Source organism: Bidens hawaiensis, unplaced genomic scaffold, assembly GCF_021521415.1.
Source record: "Bidens hawaiensis isolate Kalapana, Puna unplaced genomic scaffold, B.hawaiensis_p1.1 tig00011662_1, whole genome shotgun sequence".
NCBI classification, from domain to species: Eukaryota; Viridiplantae; Streptophyta; class Magnoliopsida; order Asterales; family Asteraceae; genus Bidens; species Bidens hawaiensis.
In genome coordinates this window covers 510,216-531,753 of record NW_027491919.1, presented here as the reverse complement: position 1 = coordinate 531,753, position 21,538 = coordinate 510,216, and the positions used below count along the sequence as shown (strand labels likewise).

Below are 21,538 nucleotides of genomic sequence, written 5' to 3'. Positions count from 1 at the left end.
GTTATGGAAAGATTTGAATGATTATTGTAATATATGGTTGAGGCTTTATATTCCGCAAAAGTTTTAATTCACTATGATATTTAGAACTGCGATTATGAGTAAATCCAACGCCAAAGTAAGGCACCGAGACCGGGGCCTTACAATTTTTTCATATCAAAGATTCTGACGAAGAGATCGCATCGGAGGAGAACTTCCATATCTGTCTTCCAAATCTGGAATCTGACGAATCCGGCGAGTCTCAGCTGTCACTTGTCCCAAATCACCTGGAGTAGGACCAGTTGGTCCAGCAGAACGTCTCGTTACCACCGTAGTTTCCACCGGAAACTATTGAGATAGACTCATGTTAATCAAACAATTGGAAAATTTTAAGTTCTAGCAAAAACACGAATGATGCCAATGAAGAAGCATGGATCTAAACCCAAATAGGTTAGACCGATGATTCGACCGGATATGGATTATGATACTATATTCAGGTTAGCAGAAGTGTAGATCTAACAGTTCCGACGACGATGACCTGCAAAACAGAACCACCGTCAGCTCGCTACGAGAAGGACAAGAGTGAGGGTCTTCCGGTAACCACCCTCCGATGGGAGAATAAGTACAGTTCTTTAGAGAGAGAAAGCACTTATGCGATTGATGTTATACGTGAAGTGTGAATGAATACCTCATGATGATGAAATGGGTATTTATAACCGGTAGTTAAGGGAATTTTATTGGTGCAGTTGTCCTCTTCTAGAAGATGTATTTTCTAACTGAATGGACACGTGTCAGTATTTGATAGGAAGTAACAGCAGGCCATGCGCACCGTTATAACAAACTATCCAGCTGTACTTTTCTGATTGGCTACTTTAACACGTGCTCCTCACGAAAGAATATTCGCATTAGTCTTCTAGAAGGAAGTTAGTTGTAACTCCTTTGTTGGTGTCATCTTTCCTTCATTCCGCATTTGGGATGCTTCCGCATAGTGGAGACTTCCGCATATGCGAGAAGTCTTTTGTTCCTCAAGACAATTGTTTAACTATTTGTCTTCTATGTATTTTGCGGGTGAAGAGGACGATCTGCGGATGCCTTATAAAGGAGTCCTAAACGATCCGCGGGCTTTAAGGATGGCCGCAGATGTCCTTTAAAGGATCCTTGAGGGATCCACATGTATTACTTAGTGGGTATTTGGGGTTTTTCACTACCCTGCCTCTATACATTCATTCATGTTTGTTCACTCAACTGATTGAATGGAACTCCATGTTAATGTTCGTTCATTTATTATCCGAATAAGCGTAAATAAACTTCCTGTCTTAAGAACCATTTGGTGAAAATTTTGTATGATTACATCCTTGTATATACTTTTTCAGTATAGTTATTAACCCCATTAAAATTGTTATATTAAATATCCCTATTTTATCTTATGTTAGAATTTATTATCTAACTAGTATTATGACCCGACGCCTCGATCGTTGCGGCGGGAGTTAAGATGTGTGATGCTTAGTTCGAATCGATAACTTTTACTTACATTTGTAAATCATTTTGAACTGATTCCGCCATTGAAGTGTGAATGATCTATATTAGAATTAATGCATACAACACACATGATATATTGATATAGCCTAAACATCATGAACATAAAATCTGTTGTATACAGAGCAATGTTTAACATGTGAACTTTATGACACACCAGCTATGGACAAAACTTATTGTATTATGATCTTGTGTGCATTACAACAATAGAGCAAACAAAGAATGCAAAATGTAAATTAATAGCTAAATGTCAACTAGTAGTCCACAAAGGAAAAGTACCTTCTTACGGTTGGGCCATAAATTTAAAAACACTGAACATCAAATGTTCGTTAATTCTAAAATGTGAGACCAAAACATAAAAACATAAATTAAGGGTCCACATCTTTAGAACCATCCACTTTTAACATTAATTATTTAGAATAACAACATGTTAGTTTATAGCATAATTTATACAAATTTCAAGTCGTTCGATCAAAAACTCCGGCCACTTAAGTTCTAATAGAAATTAGAATGCAAAAAGGGCACATTTTACTCACTCCATCTCCGGCCACCGTCGCAATCTCCTAACATTCTCTCATAAACCCAACAAAAATATACCTCAAAATGCGACAACATACATAATCCAGACACATCCATCATCAATTGCAACCATCACTATCTTTATCTATCTAGACACACGGAAGAGTGGAAGACCTATGCTCTATTTGGCATGAAAGATTACAAATGATGGTAAGAAAAAAAAGAGAAATTCTTCAACCTAATTCCCAAATCAGAAGGAAGATAAAGGAACAGAGTGACAAGTCATACCTGAAAAATTATAGGGATACCGAGAAGATCTGTATGCACCAAATTAATAATTAAGAGTAGTATAACATGCCAAAAGGTATAAAAAGGAACAGAAAAACACATACCGTCCAATGACCTTCGGAGAAACAAAAACCAAAGCTTCACAACTTCTGGAAAGCAAAATTACAAAACCATTATCGATCAAAGTAGGAAAATATGGTATAAAACGTTGAAGAGTTTCTGACGAAAGTAAAAAAAACAAGTGGCACGACAGGTGGAATGCTATATCAAAGGTGGAGGACAACAAAGTGAGTTGAATATGTACTACACTTATAGCACAAGTATATCACTGTTAAGCAGCTTTAATTCCAAAGAAACAGTAAAATTGAGTCTAATAAAGCATTTACAAAATATAACATGTCTCTTTTAGCAGATACATGTTGTAAATTGAGGTAGATGCTTGTACGATTTGTGACCCTGGTTCGAATCTATGATTCTTCTGCAAAAGTTGGTTACATTGAAATTTGTTATTTAAGTTTTCTACAGGGAAAATTCCTAAAATAGTCTAAAGTAAAAGAGAGAAATCCAAAATAGTCCAAAACTTTGTAAAATTCCCATTTTAGTCCATAAAAATCTAACTCCGTCGACACATTTGGATTCAAGGCGTGAGATTTCGTTAACCAGTCAGCTAATGACACGTGTAAAGGTAACGTGAGTTTTCCATTGACATCTGTCTTCCCCGTTAATTTTCAATCCAAAATCATCCCCTCAAAACCATGGTTTTCCAATGAAATTTGTCTAGCCCGTGAGTTTTGAAATGATATTCGCGTTTTATTAAAATTCATCTCCTCGGATGCATTTCAGGTGAATTTAATCTCCACCGATGAATTTCAAAAAAGTTTGAAAAAAACAATAATTTTCCAGTGAATTTAGTTTCCTCAGATCATTTTCAAAAAAGTTATAAAAAACGATAATTTCCCAATGATTTAATCTCCTCGGGTGATTTTCATAAAAGTTTTAAAAATCCGATAAATTGGGTATGAAGAAAGATTGAAACTTTGCTCATCAAGAAAGTGGTTGTGAGGGTTAAATAGAAAGTGTTAAGAATGTGGTGGATGGTGGTGGGTGGTGGTGGTTGATATGCGTATGAAGAAAGATTTAATCTTTGGTTGAGTATCAAGTGTCAAGAAAGTGGTGGATGGTGGTGGTGGTGAAGGGTGGTGGTGGGTGGTTGATATGGGTTTGAAGAAAAATGTATGTAAAGATTATGGGACTTTAATAGGTTTGGCCGGAAAATGGTGGTGGTGTACAGCGGCGGACGGTGGTAAACTATGGTGGTGGTGGTTGATATGGGTATGAAGAAATATTCAATATTTTGAAATAAAATGCATGGAAAGATTATGGGTTTGATGTAAAGATTCAATCTTTAAAGGTAAAATGCATGAAAAGATTATGGAGGGGGTGTTGTGGTTAGTTGTGGTGAGTGGTGGAGTTTGAAAAATGTTAGAACAAACCAATACTTCCAAAAAAGATGTTTTTTTAACAAAAAAAACAATCGAATCTGATAGATTTCTAATGCAAGTCATCGGATCTGACAACTCTTCTTTCAATGTCGAAAAAGATGAATTTAATCTAAAAAACATCAAATGCAATGGATTTAAAAGAAAAATCATCGGATCTAATAACTCTTCTTTCAATGCCGAAAAGGATGAATTTAATCTGAAATGCGTCCGAGGAGATGAATTTAAAAAAACGCGAAATTCGATGACTTTTGCAAACTCAATGGCCAGATAAATTTCATTAGAAAACCATGGTTTTTGTGGGGATGATTTTGGATTGAAAAGTAACAGGGAAGACATATTTCAATGGAAAACTCACGTGACCATTACACGTGTCATTAGCTTACTGGTTAACGAAATCTCACGTCACGAATCCAAATGTGTCGACGGAGATGAATTTCTATGGACAAAAATGGGAATTTTGCAAAGTTTTTGACTATTTTGGATTTCTCTCTCTTATTTTGGACTATTTTGAGAATTTTCCTTTTTCTATATGATGGTGTGCAAACATTGTTTTTTTTAAGTGTGTTATTATATTTTTGTATATGTTATAATGGTTGTCTTTTAATATTAACTTTGGCGTGGACCGGAAGGTTGTGTTCTTAAGTGTAACCGATCGAATTCGTGTAGAATTATCGCATTTTGTTTACGTTCGGTACCGTAACGAAACCCGACCGAATGTCAATTTTGTTTTTATTTTGTTTCAGGTCCACTACCGTAACAAACGTGGCGGATACTAACCAAATTCGCATCCACTCATCGCCTTAACGCCAGAGATCGACAATGCTTGGGTTTTACCAACATCTGAGTTTTACATATGGTTGTCACTCCATGGTCCACGTGAGCTATTATATTGTTTTTGTTTTACTTTTGGCTTTATTTCCGATGGCATAACGCACTTAACTAAACTTGACCGAATTCCCGTCAACCTATCGCCTCAAAGTCGGAACCGACAATACTTGGGTTTTATCACTGCTTGAATTTTATCAACCTGTCCTGATAAAACACGCCGGGTAAAATACTAGTTTCATATAAAAAGAAAAGGCAAGGGTATAAGTATGTCCTACTTCAAATGTTGGGTATGTACATGAAATTATCCCATAGTAATTTATTACCAAAAAGGAATCTTTTTCTAATAAAACAATGGTAAATGTCAACAAACAACCTTAAAAGGTCATTATTTTAAGACTTTTAGCGACTCCTGTTTTTTACCCATCATGCATGTATCTTAACTGATGGTCATTTAATTTTCATGCAAAGTTAGTTTCATAAACTAGAAGATAAAGAAAGTAACACCATTCTATCACTTAATTACCTCTCTTGAAACAGTATCACCAAGCAAGAGAATACTTTTTCAGCTTGTTTTTTTTTAACGGCGACTTTCTTATATTTTAGGCTACCGCACTTTCTAAAGTGGAGAGCCTCGATGCCTTACTCTGGTCAGACTATGTCGTCTTAACCGGGCCCACGCTAGCTTCAGAGTTTGGCTTGGGCGTTCCCCTGAGAAACCATACTGCCGACTGCCACCTGACAGTCGTTTTGCCACTACAAGAGCATAACTCTCTAGCGTAACACACAGTGGGACGAAAACCCGGGTGGCCTCAGGTTCGAACTGACAACTTTTGCACAAGACCTAGCTCAAATCTTTCATTATCAATATCCACTCAAAATTAACACAAGTGAGATTCAAACTTGAGTCTCCACTGAAGAACTCAAGCCTCCTAGCTCCTACCACTGGTCCTTGAGCCGGTTTTTTTCACCCAACTCATAATTCATAAACTAGACTAGAAGATAAAAAGATAACACCATTGTGGTTATTATTAACTTTTTGTACTAACAATTCAATTCAGTTACACCTAAACTATATCTTTAAAGTGTTGTAGAAGCAAATAATATATACTATCGGTACCAACTTCCACGTACCCTTCACCCACCCACTCTCAACTTAAAAGATTCGTCATTGCTATTTAACGTAGAGCTACCTAGTTCATTCTCCATCTTCAGTTCAACTGGCTTCAATTTAGGTACGCATTATGCTTATTCGTGGTTGCTAATACGTACTTCTCTCGTGATTGTTTCAATGTTATAAACATATGAAATTATAAGAGTTGTAATCAATAATTTATAATACCGTGCCTATTTAATTTTGATATCACTGCTGATACTATGCTAGTAATGATGTTTGACATGTATTTTAGACAAGTACAATAACCTTAATATACCGTAACTTACCTAAAATGAAAATTATATATTGGTTTTTTCTGGTAGTAGCCATTTTATCGGTCTTGTAGTTTTTTATGAGTGTAACATATATTGTTAGTTACCTTGTTGTAGATGCTACATCGCATGCTATTTGTGTAAAATAGTTGACTAGGCCTCTTTATTGTATAAAACTAATGACATTACATCATCGATTTTATAACATGTCACGTCAACTATTTCATATAAGCTGCATGTCACATCAATATACGTGAATCATTTTTTCAAAAATAACTACTTTGAAGCAAATTGATATATATATATATATATATATAGTGACCAATTGCCATGAACTTCTTATATTTAAAACAAACTTTTACTGATTTTTTGCTAATTTCAAGCAAAGCATATACATTGTGCACCTAAGGATCTACAAAATAAAAATTTCTTATGCATTCCCTAATCATTTATATATATATATATATATATATATATATATATATATATATATATATATATATATATATATATATATATATATTTTAATTACAGAAAAAGGTGAATATGAAACCAGAAGTCAAAGATGGGTCAAAGTACCCTTTGACCATTCCAAGGGCAATAAGGGGTGTAGCATGTTTAATAGTTTATCTTCTAACCTCCTTCATATTATTGGTCTATTTAGGACCATTTGCAGCAGTATTCCTTAGGCTTTTTAGCATACACTATAGTAGAAAAACAGCAACTTTCTTGTTTGGTTTTTGGTTAGCTTTATGGCCCTTTTTATTTGAAAAAATCAACAAAACAAAAGTTGTTTTTTCGGGTGACACTGTTCCAAACCGCGAACGTGTTTTACTTATCGCGAATCACAAAACCGAAGTTGATTGGATGTATATTTGGGACCTTGCGCTGCGAAAAGGCTGCATAGGATGCATCAAATATGTTCTTAAGAAAAGTTTGTTGAAACTGCTTATTTTCGGTTGGGGGTTTCATGTTTTGGAGTTTATTCCGGTCGAACGAAAGTGGGAAATAGACGAGGTTATGATGCGGAAGATGTTGTTAACTTTTACGAACCCGTTTGACCCATTATGGCTAGCTATTTTCCCCGAAGGGACTGATTTTTCGTAAGACGTTATCATTTGTTTTTCACTTTATCGTGTGCTTTTATTAGGCTTGTAAATGAGCCAAGCATTCGTTTAACTTTAACCCAACAGATGATCGAATACGAAGATAAGCGAATGAAGTTTTCTTGTTCGTGTTCGTTAGTTAAGAAAAAGAACATGTTAGCGTTTTTTATGTTCATGTGTTAACATGTAAACGAATGAACATAGATGAACAAACATAAATGAGCTAAAAATAGTTAAAAGTAACATGAAGAAGAATGTATTGGGCACAAAATATTATCAAAACTAAGCAAAGATGTAATTGGCCAAAAAGTTTTAAATGAATATTCTAACAAACATAAATGAACATAAAGGAATGATTATAAATGTACAAACGTCAAGGGACATAAATGAAGGAACGAGACATGTGTTCATGTTTGTTCGTTTATAAAATGAACGAGACTAAACATTCGGTTCATTTAAAGGCCTAATTTTGATGATTGTTAAAGTGGTTTGTTGATATAAACAGGGAAGAAAAGTGTGTAAAAAGCCAAAAATTTGCTGCTGAAAATGGCCTGCCTGTTTTGAAGAATGTGTTGCTTCCAAAAACAAGGGGTTTTTATGCTTGTTTGGAAATATTAAGGGGCTCTTTAGATGCAGGTTATACACTTTCCATAATTAGGTTTTGGGTTGAACAATTGGGTTGATAAAACATTCCGTGTTTGGATTGACATGATTAACCCGTTTTGTGTTTGGGTTGCACATGATAACTCGGTCTGTTTAACTTTCAAGAGCTCAAGCTAGAGCTCTGTATCTTTCGAGCTTTATTTCTAAAACTTAAGCTCGGCTCGTCATTAGTTTTTCAAACTCGATCTTGGTTCGAGCTTGGCTCGTTTAGTATCTATTAATTAATTTATATACATTTATAGTTTTCTTTTACACATATTTTTAATTATAATTATAATTATATATAATATAGTTTATATGAGTCTGGATCAAATATAAATGACATTAATGTGCTAAATGTGAGAATCAAGTAGAGTAATTATATATAAAAGTAATGTAATTACATAATTACTCTACCTTTATATATAATTACTCTACTTAATTCTTACAATTAGCACGCTAATTTTATTATCATAACATTGTATATAATAATATCAATCATAAAAATACGTAATTAACATATTAAACTAAATATATAAGAAGGCTCGTTTAGCCTCGCGAGGCAGCTTAATGTCACAGACTTTACATTTTTAAGTCTCGTGAGGATCTTAGACACCTTTCAAAAGTGTAATCAAAGCTTTTTTTGTTAAAGTGTTCTCTCAAGCAATCAAGTCTTTCTTACTTATAATCTTAAGTCCCTTTCAAGTCATAGATCTTTGCTGCACGTTGGTGTTCAAGGCTGATCTTAGTCGAAATCACTTCGTGACATTAAGCTAGATAAGTGAAAATCGGGCTCAGGCTCAAGCTCATTTGTTAAGCAAGCTTATTTTTAGGCATGGGCTCAAGCTTAGCGATTCGAGCTTTCAGTGAGCCAATTTTAACTAGCTAAGAAGCAGCTTGGCTTGTTTACACCCATCCTAGCACTGAGTTAAAGATGTCATCCGGTTTAGAAATTAGTATTTAGAAATCAGTCAACACATTTACAACTTGATGACAACCCACCAACCCGTTTGACTAATATAAAAAAACATGCTACGAGTATCATGGTCAAGGTATATGCTTATAAGAATTGTCTAAAATACCATTTTCAGTGTATGATGTGACAATAGCGTATAAGAACCGGTGTCCCACTTTCTTGGACAATGTTTTTGGTGTAGAACCTTCCGAAGTTCATGTTCGTTCATGTTCGTCGGATCCTTCTAGAAAACGGGCATTTTGAAATTGAAGATTGGCTACTAAACACGTTTCAACACAAGGATCGGTTGCTTTCGGATTTCATTGCAAACGGGCATTTTGAAAATGAAGGGACCGAAGGAGAGCTCTCGACAATCAAATGCTTGGCCAATTGCATGCTCATGTTAGCCATCACCTGTTTGTTAACATATCTTAATCTGTTTTCGTCTATTTGGTTCAGGATATACATTGGCGTAGCCAGTGCATATCTTGCTTTAGCTACGAGTTTTAACTTCTATCCGTTACCGGTTCATGAATATGTGAAAATGTTGTCAACTTGGAAGAAGTCCAGGAAACACTAAACACTAAACCAGTTCTTGAAATAATTTCTTACTTGTTGAATCTTTATTTACTTGTCTTTAGTTGTTTCGGTGATGTTCATATAACGTTTGTCGTGTTTTATGTTTAAATACGACTAAAGTACAATCGATTAGCATTATGGCAAAAACTTTTGCTATGCCCCCTTAAGGTAACATTGTGGTGGGTTGAACTATAAGTGTGTAAAATGTAAACTAGGTGACAAAATAAAATAAAAACAGTAAAATCATACATACATACATACTGGTACATACATACATACTGGATCGGAGGCCATTGGTGTAACCAACATGCATAACGTTGGACCAAGTTTGTAACTTTCAATAAATACGGGTCAAATCCATAATATGAACATACCACACTTATTATCCGTATAATTAATTCTAAAAATAGTTTTAGAAAAAGCACACAGATACCAAACTTTATCAAAACTAAAAGTAAGAAAACAAGTTTAAACATATAACAAGTCAAGTTCAACTGATAAGGGGGAGGGGTGGTGGATGTGGTGTGATCACTCATCACACACCCCACCCAATTATATTGTGTCACATCACCAACCCAAATTCCATCACATGTGATGGTTTTTAACTAGGGGTGGTGGTGTGGTGTGATGGTGTGTGATGGAATTTTTTATTTTTTTTTTGTAACTTTAAAAATTAAAACAATATTTAATAGAACTTAAAAATAAAAACAATAGTTTAATAGAACATAATTCAACTTAAAATTTAGAAATAAAAAATAAAAGTTACAACGAACGTCTACTCCCCGTCTGAATCCGGAAATTCCAAACCTAAAGAACCTATATGCGCAACAAGATCCCATCTCAACCGATGATGAATATCTTCATCCCGCAAGTCTAATTGGACATCATCGGGAACGGGAACATAATACAGAGGATCCGGTACCCAATCTGGAGAAATTGCATTTCCATCTTCTTTTATTAACATATTGTGTAATATGATGCATGCATACACGTAGCTATAGATCGTGGGTTTTTTCATTGCACGAACCGGTCGACTGAGTATGCACCATCTACCCTTTAAAACACCGAAAGCTCTCTCGACATCTTTTCTTGCCGATTCTTGCAACTTCTTGAACGCCTTTTCATTGGTCTCGACAGGAAACGAAAAAGCTTTCACAAAAACAGACCATTGCGAGTAGATACCGTCGACAAGATAGTAGCCACGTCTGTAATATCTCTCGTTGACAAAGTACGGACAGAAAGGTGCGGTGCCATCTGTTACGCTCTGAAACAACGGTGATGTGTATAGAACAGTGATGTCGTTGTTTGAGCCGGGAAAACCAAAATAAGAATGCCAAATCCATAAATCATTTGACGCAACCGCTTCTAGTGAGATGGTCGGTCGTTTGATATCACCCCTAACATACGCCCCTCGCAACTCCCGTGGACAATTCCTCCATTCGATATGTGTACAATCGATGCTACCGAGCATCCCTGGAAAATGCCATCTAGCCTCGTGTGCGGCGTAAAAGACGTGTAATGTCGTGTCTTGTTGGTTTTCGTAGAAACTCTTTGGCATACAATTTTATAATCGCGTTACAAAAGAATTGTAGACATTCACGTGAAGTTCTCTCAGACATTTGTAAGTATTCATCGAATTGGTCGGGTAGGTTACCTGTCGCTAGTTGACGAATAGCGGATGTGCATTTTTGAAGCGGCGTAAAACTTCGTTTGCCTCTCGCGTCGTAAGATTCTTGAAACCATTCTTCGTTTGCTTCGACGTCGGCTACAATCTTTAAGAATAAATATTTCGGCAAACGAAAGCGTTCCCTAAACGTCTCGTCGTTGTACTTCGGCTCCTCCACAAAATAGTCGTTCATTAGCACGTCGTGGGCATGTATACGATCACGCTCCACCACCTTTTTCTTTGGACGGCTCAGGCCTTCAAGTTCTTTGTATAGCAACGGGAACCATTCGAGAATGTCATCGTCCGAAGACGAAGAGCTATCGGTGTTTAAGGGCATCGAGTGTTTCGGAAATTCCATATTTTTTGTTGTGAATGAAGGGGAAGTTTGAGAGTGTTTTTGAGTTGGATTTGGTTTTGATTTGGATTTGGTTATGTTTTTGTTTTGGTTTTATATTGTTTTTTTATTATTATTTAAACCCCCCCCCCCCCCCCCCAACGGCTACATTCCTTCTTGGAAATTTGGAAATCACCCCCACCAAGCGTGATGGCCATCACGCAAAATACCCATTTTCGCGTGACCATGGGAGCGGCGGCGGTGTGGGTTTTCTCATCACGCGTGACGGGGAGGCCACCACGCATCACCCCGTCCGCCCTAAGCCCGACTATTATCGAGCTTTCAACAAGATTCGAGTCTGGGCTAGCAAATAAGCAAATCTTCCCCTTTTTAATAATATATTTTCCTTATAATAATCCATACATTGATTGATCTTACATTTCACCAAGTAAAACCCTTGGGGTTAAGAAATTGCAAACCCTAACTCCAAAGCCATTAGCACTTTGTGCAATGACCTAAACCCTAAGTTATACACTAAACCCCGGGTAAAAAAAAGACTACCTATGATGATTTACAAATGTAACTGTTACAATTACATCAAAACCAAGACTCCATTTCACCCCACCCTGTGCACACCCCCTCCCCCTCCCCTTCGCCTTCTTCACTAAATAAAGTTTGATCCGAACAGTCTAACGAGGCCCCACACGCCAGATTGTACGCTTGGCATGCTGAGTGGCACACCCGTAACCGGTTGTCACCGTCTTTTTCACATTTCTGTATCGATATCTGGTTTGGTTTCAAGATAATAAAACATCAGCACCATATTACTAAGCATACTATAAATGGAAAGATTGCAAAAAGCCAAGAAAAGATTATTCAGAGTCATGTTTCTATTTCAAATATAGGGGTGTAAATGACCCGAGCCAACATCTCGACTAGGCTCGCCTCGTTTTGGGCCTTTTTTTGAAAGCTTAAGCTCGAGCTCAGCTCATTTATTTAGCAAGCTTATTTTAAAGATTGAGCTTTTAACATCTGATCTCGAGTAGCTCATGAGCCAGCTCGGCTTGTTCACACCCATATTCGCAGATTTGACACAAATACGACCTGTTTACCCAAGTTTATTCGATTTTAGTTTTGCATATTAATACTTAAAATTACAAAGTTAAAAAAATATCACTAAACTATAAATATGATGCTCATTTATCTTTATTTTTTAAAGCTTGGCATAAAAATACAAGTTTAAGTTAATACATAAAACACTTTTTTTAAGTTATAAAACAAACTGGTTATGCGCAAACCTACCAGGCCGACCCAAACGGAACATGTTTAGCAAATGTGTTCGTGGGTTCAACTCGAAACTAACCCAAAATTGTGACTAAACCAAAATCCGTGAATTTCGTGTTAGGTTCGTGCCATTTCAGAAATTTACACCCTTATATTTTCAAGCAGTGTACGTTAAAAATCAATATTTAAGGACCTATGTTATTAGGGACTTAATAACGTAGGCCCTCAAACTTTAACTTAAAAAGTAGATTATTTAGCAAAATGACCAAATTGCCCATGATTAAAAACGAAACTTACCCAACAAGCTAGTCGTTTCGCAGCTTTATCACAATTTCGGCCTCTAAAAATATTAAGAATCTTTCGAGCACCTGTCGGATACAACCGGTTATAATTTGGCATGACAACAACTTCCTCAAGTTGTTGCAAAATACTCGATTCACCGGGTGCACAATGTTGACCGTCACCATCGTTTACTAAAACATCTTTACAAATTGACAGGCTGTCAAGAAGATCCGTAGTGTTGCGACAAGTGTACCCTGCATAATCAGAGCACCGAAACTCACACACTCCATTATCACATACTCCACCATGAAGACTGCATTGTTCATCACATACAGCTGCATATAAATTGATATAATAAGTTAAATGTTAAAATGACCATTATGCCCTTTAGGATTGTACACAGAAATTGGTATAATGAAATAATTGCTAAAATGACCATTATGCCCTTTAGGGTTGTACATAGAAATTGGTATAATAAGTTAACTGCTCAAATGACCATTATGTCCTTTATGCCCTTTAGGATTGTGCATAGACACGGCCACACTGGTATAATGTTAATTGTTAAAATGACCATTATGCCCCTTAGGGTGTGACGGTGTGTGCATAGACAGTTAGACACTGGTATAAAGTTAATTCTTAAAATGACCATTATGCCCTTTAGGGGCATGCATGAGTCGGTTTTGAGCTCCAACCAATCAAAAAACCCAAAATTCAGTTTTTTAGGGTTTGAAAACCGGTTGGTTTCCGTTTTACCATTTGAGCTTGAACTTTTTGGGCCGAAAAGAATTGGCCCAAAAATAATGAATTTGAGCTTCAAACTTTGACCCATAATCTTTTTGTCAATTATGATTAAATGATGTATATTTGCATTTTGGCTAAAACATGTAGGTCGCACACTTGCACTATTTGTTAAATTCTTTATAGATTACTTAACATTCAAAATATAAAACAAAAATCCATAAATTCGGTTCAGGCTTTAGGTTTTAATTGCATGCAAAACTGAACCGAAAATTGAGTTTTTACAAAAAAAACATGAAACCAAAACGTCGGTTATTGTTTTGGTTCAGTTATATCAGTTTATCTTTTTTTCAGTTACGGGTCGACTTTTTTGATTTCATTTAAATAAATTCACTATACTCACCGGTTGAGCAATCGATCCCGGTGTACCCATTTGTGCATTTACAATTACCGTTTTTTAGGCATTTCCCGTTTCCGCTACAATTGCTTGGGCAGGACCCTGGAAATAATATTATGTAAAAACGTGCCCGTAAAATTATTTAGTATGCGAATAAAAAGAGAGAGATTTACTTTTGCTACAATCATGGCCATCAAACCCGATAAAACAGTGACATTTTCCATCAACACAGTCGCCATTGGAGCTGCATGAGTTCGGGCACTGCCCGGTTTTCAAAATAGGGCTTACAATACAGAGTTCATGATATGCCGGGCAGATCAATTCACCTGTAACATGAAAATAAATAAATACTATAATTGTGAATTATAACAAGATTATAATTGTGAGTGGCAACAAAATATACTTGTGTACTAAGATAATACAGTTTTGGTCAAAAAAAGAGTAACTTTTTCTTTGAATATTACCATTAAAGCCCGGAAACTGGATTGGCCCGCCCGCTTCAGGGCATACCTTCCAGATACCATCAACAGCAACCTGCAAAAATGTTATCAATAACGGAAATCAGTTTGGGTAACATATCGCTACGGGTTAGATTCATCATGAATCCAACACGTCTGACCCGTTTATTTTAGCTGCTTTAGAGTACTTTATTTGTTTGACCCCTTACCGTTATCTAAAAGTGTAACGTTCTGACATAACACGAACCTAACTCGAAATCCATGGGTTTTGGTTCAGTCTAAACGGGTTCAGGTCAGTTTCAGGTCAAACCCACATACAGGTTTAGCCAAAAGGGTGGTGTTCGTGTCGAAGCCAGCGGGTTCATGGGTTGAACCGTTCAACCCAGCTATTTATTTTTTTCTAGAATGTGTTTGTGTAACAACTTAAACTTTTTGGATTTTTTTAAGCCAAAATTTTCAAGTTAAAAGATAAATTGACATATTTCAAACACAATTGATTATTCTTAATAGAAATACAAAAAAAAAGTATGTAAATTTAGAACTTCAATACATTAAAAGGCAAATATTAATAAAACTCTTTTTTGGTTTACGCGACTCGTGTTCATGTTGACCCGCAAATACATGTGTGCTCAGGTTCATGTGCGCAGAGGCGGACCCAGGAATTATTTTCTTGGGGGCGGCATCGGAACTTAACACTAATTTTAAGGGGGCGATCGGGATTTTCACATACAAATAACACTAAAAAGAAAATTTAAGGTGGGCGGCCGCCCCCCTTACCCTTAGAATAGGTCCGCCCCTGCATGTGCGTGACACAATTTTCGGGTTCGTGCATGGTTCAACCCGCCAACCTGCGAACACGACCCGTACCATTACAATAATAATCCTAAGCATTTGAACAAACATCAAGGGAATTCGGGCTTGCCTAAACGCACTTGCCCATCTGACACTGTGCATTTTAGCTATGTTGATACTGTCCTTGTTTAACCCGTTATCATTAAAATAAAATATGGTTAATAACAAACCTCCAATGTATTGTTTACACATCTTCGTTGATAACAACCATTTCCTTGGGTCATAGAACCCCTAACAAACCCATTTCTTACTAACGAAGAGGCCATACACCTTCAATAAAAAAAACAAATAAACATAGATATAAAACATAATAAATAGTTAGGATTACAATTTTAAATGATTTATAATAAAATCTCACCTTGAGTCACTTCCACGTACTTCACCCAACATTCTATCGGGCTCGCGTGCACTATTAGTGTCAATACAAGAACCGTCAGAATAAGCTACAAAATATGTGCAAAAATCAGCCAACGACGATTGTCCACCTGCAATCACCAAAATCAATTATTTTTAGAAAAAATATATTTATTATATCAAGAAGCCAAAATTAACTGGGGGGGCACGGAGAAAAAATATATATATTTTTTTTAGATTTATCCTTGTTAGGTTTAGTGGAGTAAATGAGCGAAGCCTAGAAAGAAAAAATAAATATTAATTTTTTAAACTTACCTTTATTAGGTTGAGGAAAATAACGGGCCCACATAGGAAGAACGCCACTATAATTTACAATTGGGCAGTAACCCTCGGCTTCTCGATTATATGTACAACCTGTTAACTGCGTTGTGTTGCAATGATATGCCCCTTTCCAAAGGTTACACGGGCCCGTTACAAACTCAGTCCCTTGATTATGACCCCAATCGAGACGGTCCGCCATGCTATAATTAGCCTCGTACCAACCGCTATCTTCAAATAAAGCTAATGTCATTTTTGAAACCACCGATCGCGTGTCAACTGAACCCGTCATTATTTCATTCATTAAAAGCCTTTTTTCCCAGTGAGATCCTGAAAAGGTTTAAGTTTTGTTAATAAATGATAATTAAAGAAATGATACTCAACTTTAATATGATTGAAATAAGATGGATTTACCAACCTGATGTTCCACGGCCCCCGCCATCTTCTAGTTCCAGGCCTGTGAAATTCTCGGAGAACGTCTGCCAAGATGGGTCGGGACAGGGGTCAATGATCGCAGGTCAAACAGGTCAAAACTCAACAAAAGTCATTAACTTGAGTTACTTGCCTTTAGTTTCTAATGGAGGTGGAAAATGAACCAGGTTCGAAGGTCAGGGTCAACCGGGTCAAAAATTATCGAAATTCACTAAATTGACTTTAGTTTCTAATAATGGAGTTGAAGAATGGGGAGGTTTAGACACTGGTCAAAATGGGTCGGGTCACAGGTCAATGATTCGCAGATCAAACGAGTTAGAACTCAATAAAATTCACTAATTTGACTTTAGTTTGTAGCACAGGTGGAAACTGGACCAAGTTCAAAACGGGTTGAAATGGATAATTTTGGGTTGGGTAGACCTAAAACACTATCGGTCCGATAAATTTATCACTACACCGAATATGATTACATAAAGTATATTATTTCAATAATAATATACATTATTATAAAGCTATATGCATTTGAAATACAATTTACAGGTTTTTCAAACCAATTTGACCTATTTCATTGTAAGTGTACTGTTTTGACGCAAATTGACCGATCCATAAATATATTAAAAGGCCATAATTGATGGATAACTCAATAACTTGAACTCTCCAAAAGAATATAAAATTATACAAAAAGTCTAAAAAAAAGAGTTTTAATGTAATGTACCCCATAATGATGGCGCGAATGCATAACAACGCGTGGCAAAACAACCCGTGTCACCATCCTCCCGAGCTTTTCATCCATTATTTGTTCAGTAACCTACAAAATTTATACAAAAAAAAAACAAGCAACCAAATGAACAACCAGTCAAACTTCTATAATTAATTAAACCAATGGTATTCATTTACCTGACTCCGCCGCCTTTTTCTCTCATCTCTAAAATGAGCAAACGCATGTGGGTCAAACCCAAGAACATGCATCACCTAACCACCTTAAACTTGTCAAAAACTTTTTAAAAAAAATTTACACGCATGTTAAAAAATAACTTACTTCGTGTATGAGGGTAGCCGAAAGTAAGATTTCTGCTTCAGCTGTTAAGTGACGAGGGGCAACATTTACATGTCCTATAAATACATAAATAGTATTAGGTTTTCCTGATTATACCATCTGTATAATATTTTTTTATAATGATCAATTTTAATAAAAATTACAAAAAGTACCAGCAATTGCACGACCCCATTGATCACGTTCACATGCTACTGCCCATGCTAATGTATTGCCAGTGGTGGGCCTTGTAGTCACCAGAAGAACCAAATCAGCATCAGCAACCCCCTCTACAAAAATCAAAAATTAAATTTATTTCAAGGTATTAAAATTATATTCAGTAGAGGTGGCAATCTTAACTAGGGTTGTAAATGAGCCGATCCAAGCCGAGCCAGGTTGGGCTCAGGCTCGACTCGTAAAAAGCTCAAGCCAGCTTGTTTATTATTATAAAAATTAATTATATAATTTTTAATAAAAATTGGAGTATGTATATAAAAAGAAAAAAAATAATACTTTTAACATACACCATGATGCATAACAGATATATTGCAAAACTTATTTTGCTTATATTTCCGGGTTATAATTTTTATATAATATAATTTAGGCTTTACTTGAACGAGCCAACGAGTCAGCTAAACGAGCCTAACGAGCAAGCTAACAAGGTAACAAGTCGAGCTTACTTAGGCCCAGGCTCAACTCAGCTTGGCTCATTTATCTTAACAAGCTAAAATGTGGAGCTCGAGCCAGTTCGTGGCTCGTCAAGCCAGCTCATTGATATTAAAAAGAATAATACTTTTAATAAAATGCAAAACTTATGACTTGTATATACCAAATTTGGGTTAATACTTTTAGCTGATAATCAATATATATATATATATATATATATATATATATATATATATATATATTTAAAATTAAAAACTTGCGCATTAGTTTAAACGAGTCAGCTAAACGAGCCAATCTTACCTTGGCTCAGGCTTGGCTCGGCTCAGATCGTTTGCAAACTGAGCTTATCTACAAACCGATCTTATCTACAAACCGAGCTGATTTCAAGCCAGCTTTTTGAACAGCCCTAATTTCAACCACTATTAAGATTTCAAAACTTAAATCTCAGATGGGTTAAAACCCGCCCAAACTCACCGAACCCACCAACCCGGCCCACTCATCTTGCCACCTTTAAATTTAACAAACTGAAAAATAAATGGTACCTTCAACATATTCACGTGGAAGTTGAACACCACCATCTTGGCCACAAGCAGAATAACCACTTAAGCGCAAGTTTCCTCTTACACGCTCAACCGCCAATGCTCTTTTAAACCAGTCTGCTGTCTGCCCTAAAGCCTGATCTCACATCATATACACAAAAAAAATCAAAACTTTTATAAACATAACACACAATAACCGAAAACCCAGAGAACAATCAAATATTTTATAAACATAACACACAATAACCAAACTGAAAAAATAAACCTTTTATAAACATAACACACAATAACCGAAAAACCAAAAAACAATCAAATCTTTTATAAACAGAACACACAATAACCGAAAACCCAAAAAACAATCAAATCTTTTATAAACATAACACACAATAACCAAAAACCCAAAAAAATCAAATCTTTTATAAACATAACATACAATTACCGAAAACCCAAACAAATGATCAAATATTTTATAAAGATAACACACAATTACCGAAAACCCATAAAAAAACAAAGCTTTTATAAACATTACACAAAATAACCAAAAAACAATAGAAAAAAATCTAGATTTGAGAAATACCCGTCGAAGACGATGTCGTTTATCCTCCCTGGCTATATCATCCGAAGTGCAATTATACCAACAATCACCAAGCATTGGAGGATCATTGTGAGGGTTACAAGAAGGTGTACCCAAATTAGAAGCTAAAGGTGGTTCACCTAACTGCAAAAAGAAAAACAATAATAATCAAGAAAAGTGTTTAGTTTTGCATTATGATCACAGTAAACGAACCGAACATTCAGTAAACCGTTTGGCAGGAAGTTTGTTTTCAATAAACGAACAAACATGAACAAAATTTGGTGCTCATTTAGTTAAACAAAAGCATCAATAAATTTTTGGCCCAATACATTGTTGTTCACATTTACTTTTAATTGGTTTACGCTCAGTTATGTTTGTTGGTGGGCCGTTCGTTTATACGTTTAACGAGCAAACATAAACAATTACAAACACATTCATTTTCTTAACGAAGGAACACGATTAACAAAACCATGTTCATTTAACTGTTCATGTTCGGTCGTTTGTTGGGTTAAAGCTAAACAAACGAACACGCTCCCATCGCGTTTGTCCGGTTCGTTTACAGGTCTAATCACAATTTCAAGAAAAGGGTTCTTTAACTAAACTTACTTTCACAATATCACCAATGTTTCTACAATCTCTAGCAGGTGAGTGACCCACCGCATCATAATTTAGATAAATTCTGATAGGTTGTTTAGCATTCTTAGGAAAAACCGAAACTTTTGGAACTTCCAATAATGCCCTTCCCGTTCGGTGAAGAGGCTCGGAATCAGCAGCTTGATAAACTTGTGGAGTCACTGAATAAACCTTGCTTCCAGGCCGTTTTTGCCTTTGTTCAATTATTTCATCGTGAATACAAGAATGTGAGGTTATATCTTCATTCCCTTTAACAGGCTCTCTCGGTTGCAATTCCGTATGATGGTATTTTGCTTGAATGACGTTGAAAAATACTAAACTTAACAATATCTGAAACAACTGTTAAACAACTTGAGTATATGAAGTGTAACTATTCTATTTCTGACAAATTTGACTCTCATTTCTAGCTGCTGAAGATCCAACCCCTAATTCCCATAAAGGGGCTAGATTTTGCTTGTTAAAATTGGCAAAATTAAACAGTAATTAAAGTTTAATAAAAACCCTAATCTCAACTGTAATTATAAACCTTGAAAGCTTCAACTTTTCACAGAAAAAAAATAAACAATCATAATTTGGCAACAAAGATTCTGAAAGCTTCAATTTTTTCTTACCAAATTGGAAAATAAAAACAAACCCTAAATTATTCATTTTTAAAAACAAAAACAAAAACAAAAGAAATAATCTTTAAATAGAAAGAAATCACCAAAATTGAAAGATTACCTGTAGAACTAACAGCTCAGTCCAACATTTCCTTGTTGAAAAAACAATATTATTATTATTATTATTAATCCTACACCGAGTCTTTCCCTCCATTAAATACATCAAATCTTCTCCGGCGACATCCAATCGCAGATCGGGAAAATCCAATATCAACAAAACCCCCAATTTTCTCGCATTATTGTTCTAATTCCCAACTGGGTTTTCGAATTCGAGCTGCAATTGTGATTCAAACACCAACAAAACTCAAATTCGAGACATGCATATTTCAAGTGAGTGAATCTTGTATCTGGTTTTCGATTAATTGCGGAATTGAGTGTATTTTGGACTGAATTGAAGAGTGTGTGTGTGTTGATAGTAATAATAATAAAGAGTTTATGCTGTGGTGTTCTTGAGGGCAGATGAGTGTTGGATTTTTGGGTGTTTGATTTGATAATAATTTAATAAAAAAAAGGACGAAAGGCGAGTGGGTGTGGGGTGGGTATGGGTGGAGCGGATTTTAATATTTTAATGTAAGTTTTAATGATTAGTTAATATAATATATTAATTAAAGTTTATTGATTTATTTATAACAAACGGATTGTAGTAATCCCTCACGGTTTATTTTAACTTTTAAAGTGCATTACGCGGGCTGACTCATGATATCTTTTATGTAGATCTGGATTAAATTTGCTTACAGTATTTTGAAAACGTAAATTTTGAAAATTGATGCATTAATTGGATAATTAGAAGTTGTTAAACGTATCCTTCTCCTACTTGTTATACTTAGGTTACGATTGATTTTTAAAGGTAACATGTGTGCAGTCTGTGAACTATATCTGCAGACATCTGTAGTTAAAAATATGAACCAAGTCTTTGTAGTCTGCAAGAAGAAAAATGTTTGTTTTTTAAACGTTGTAGACTGC

The 21,538-nt window shown here is 35.7% G+C and overlaps 1 protein-coding gene and 1 pseudogene across 2 annotated transcripts; one reads left to right on the top strand and one right to left on the bottom strand.

The window, feature by feature from the left end:
• Positions 1–6,612: 6,612 nt before the first annotated feature.
• On the top strand, positions 6,613–9,452 carry LOC143538668 (putative 1-acyl-sn-glycerol-3-phosphate acyltransferase 5; annotated as a pseudogene). The gene is made up of 3 exons (XR_013136284.1): positions 6,613–7,177; positions 7,686–7,816; positions 8,914–9,452. The product of XR_013136284.1 is annotated as a putative 1-acyl-sn-glycerol-3-phosphate acyltransferase 5 (transcript).
• A 2,328-nt stretch (positions 9,453–11,780) lies between these two features.
• LOC143538675 (uncharacterized) lies at positions 11,781–20,810 on the bottom strand. Its single transcript, XM_077032177.1, has 17 exons — positions 20,637–20,810; positions 19,890–20,246; positions 19,287–19,427; positions 18,713–18,845; positions 17,681–17,794; positions 17,511–17,584; positions 17,369–17,443; positions 17,187–17,279; positions 16,458–16,518; positions 16,037–16,369; positions 15,726–15,852; positions 15,538–15,637; positions 14,522–14,591; positions 14,231–14,383; positions 14,064–14,159; positions 12,938–13,257; positions 11,781–12,142 (listed from the first exon to the last, which is right to left on the bottom strand). Exons 1-17 carry the CDS (start codon positions 20,736–20,738, stop codon positions 11,954–11,956), a joined length of 2,538 nt encoding a protein of 845 aa, XP_076888292.1. The 5' UTR covers positions 20,739–20,810; the 3' UTR covers positions 11,781–11,953.
• Between the last annotated feature and the right edge of the window lie 728 nt (positions 20,811–21,538).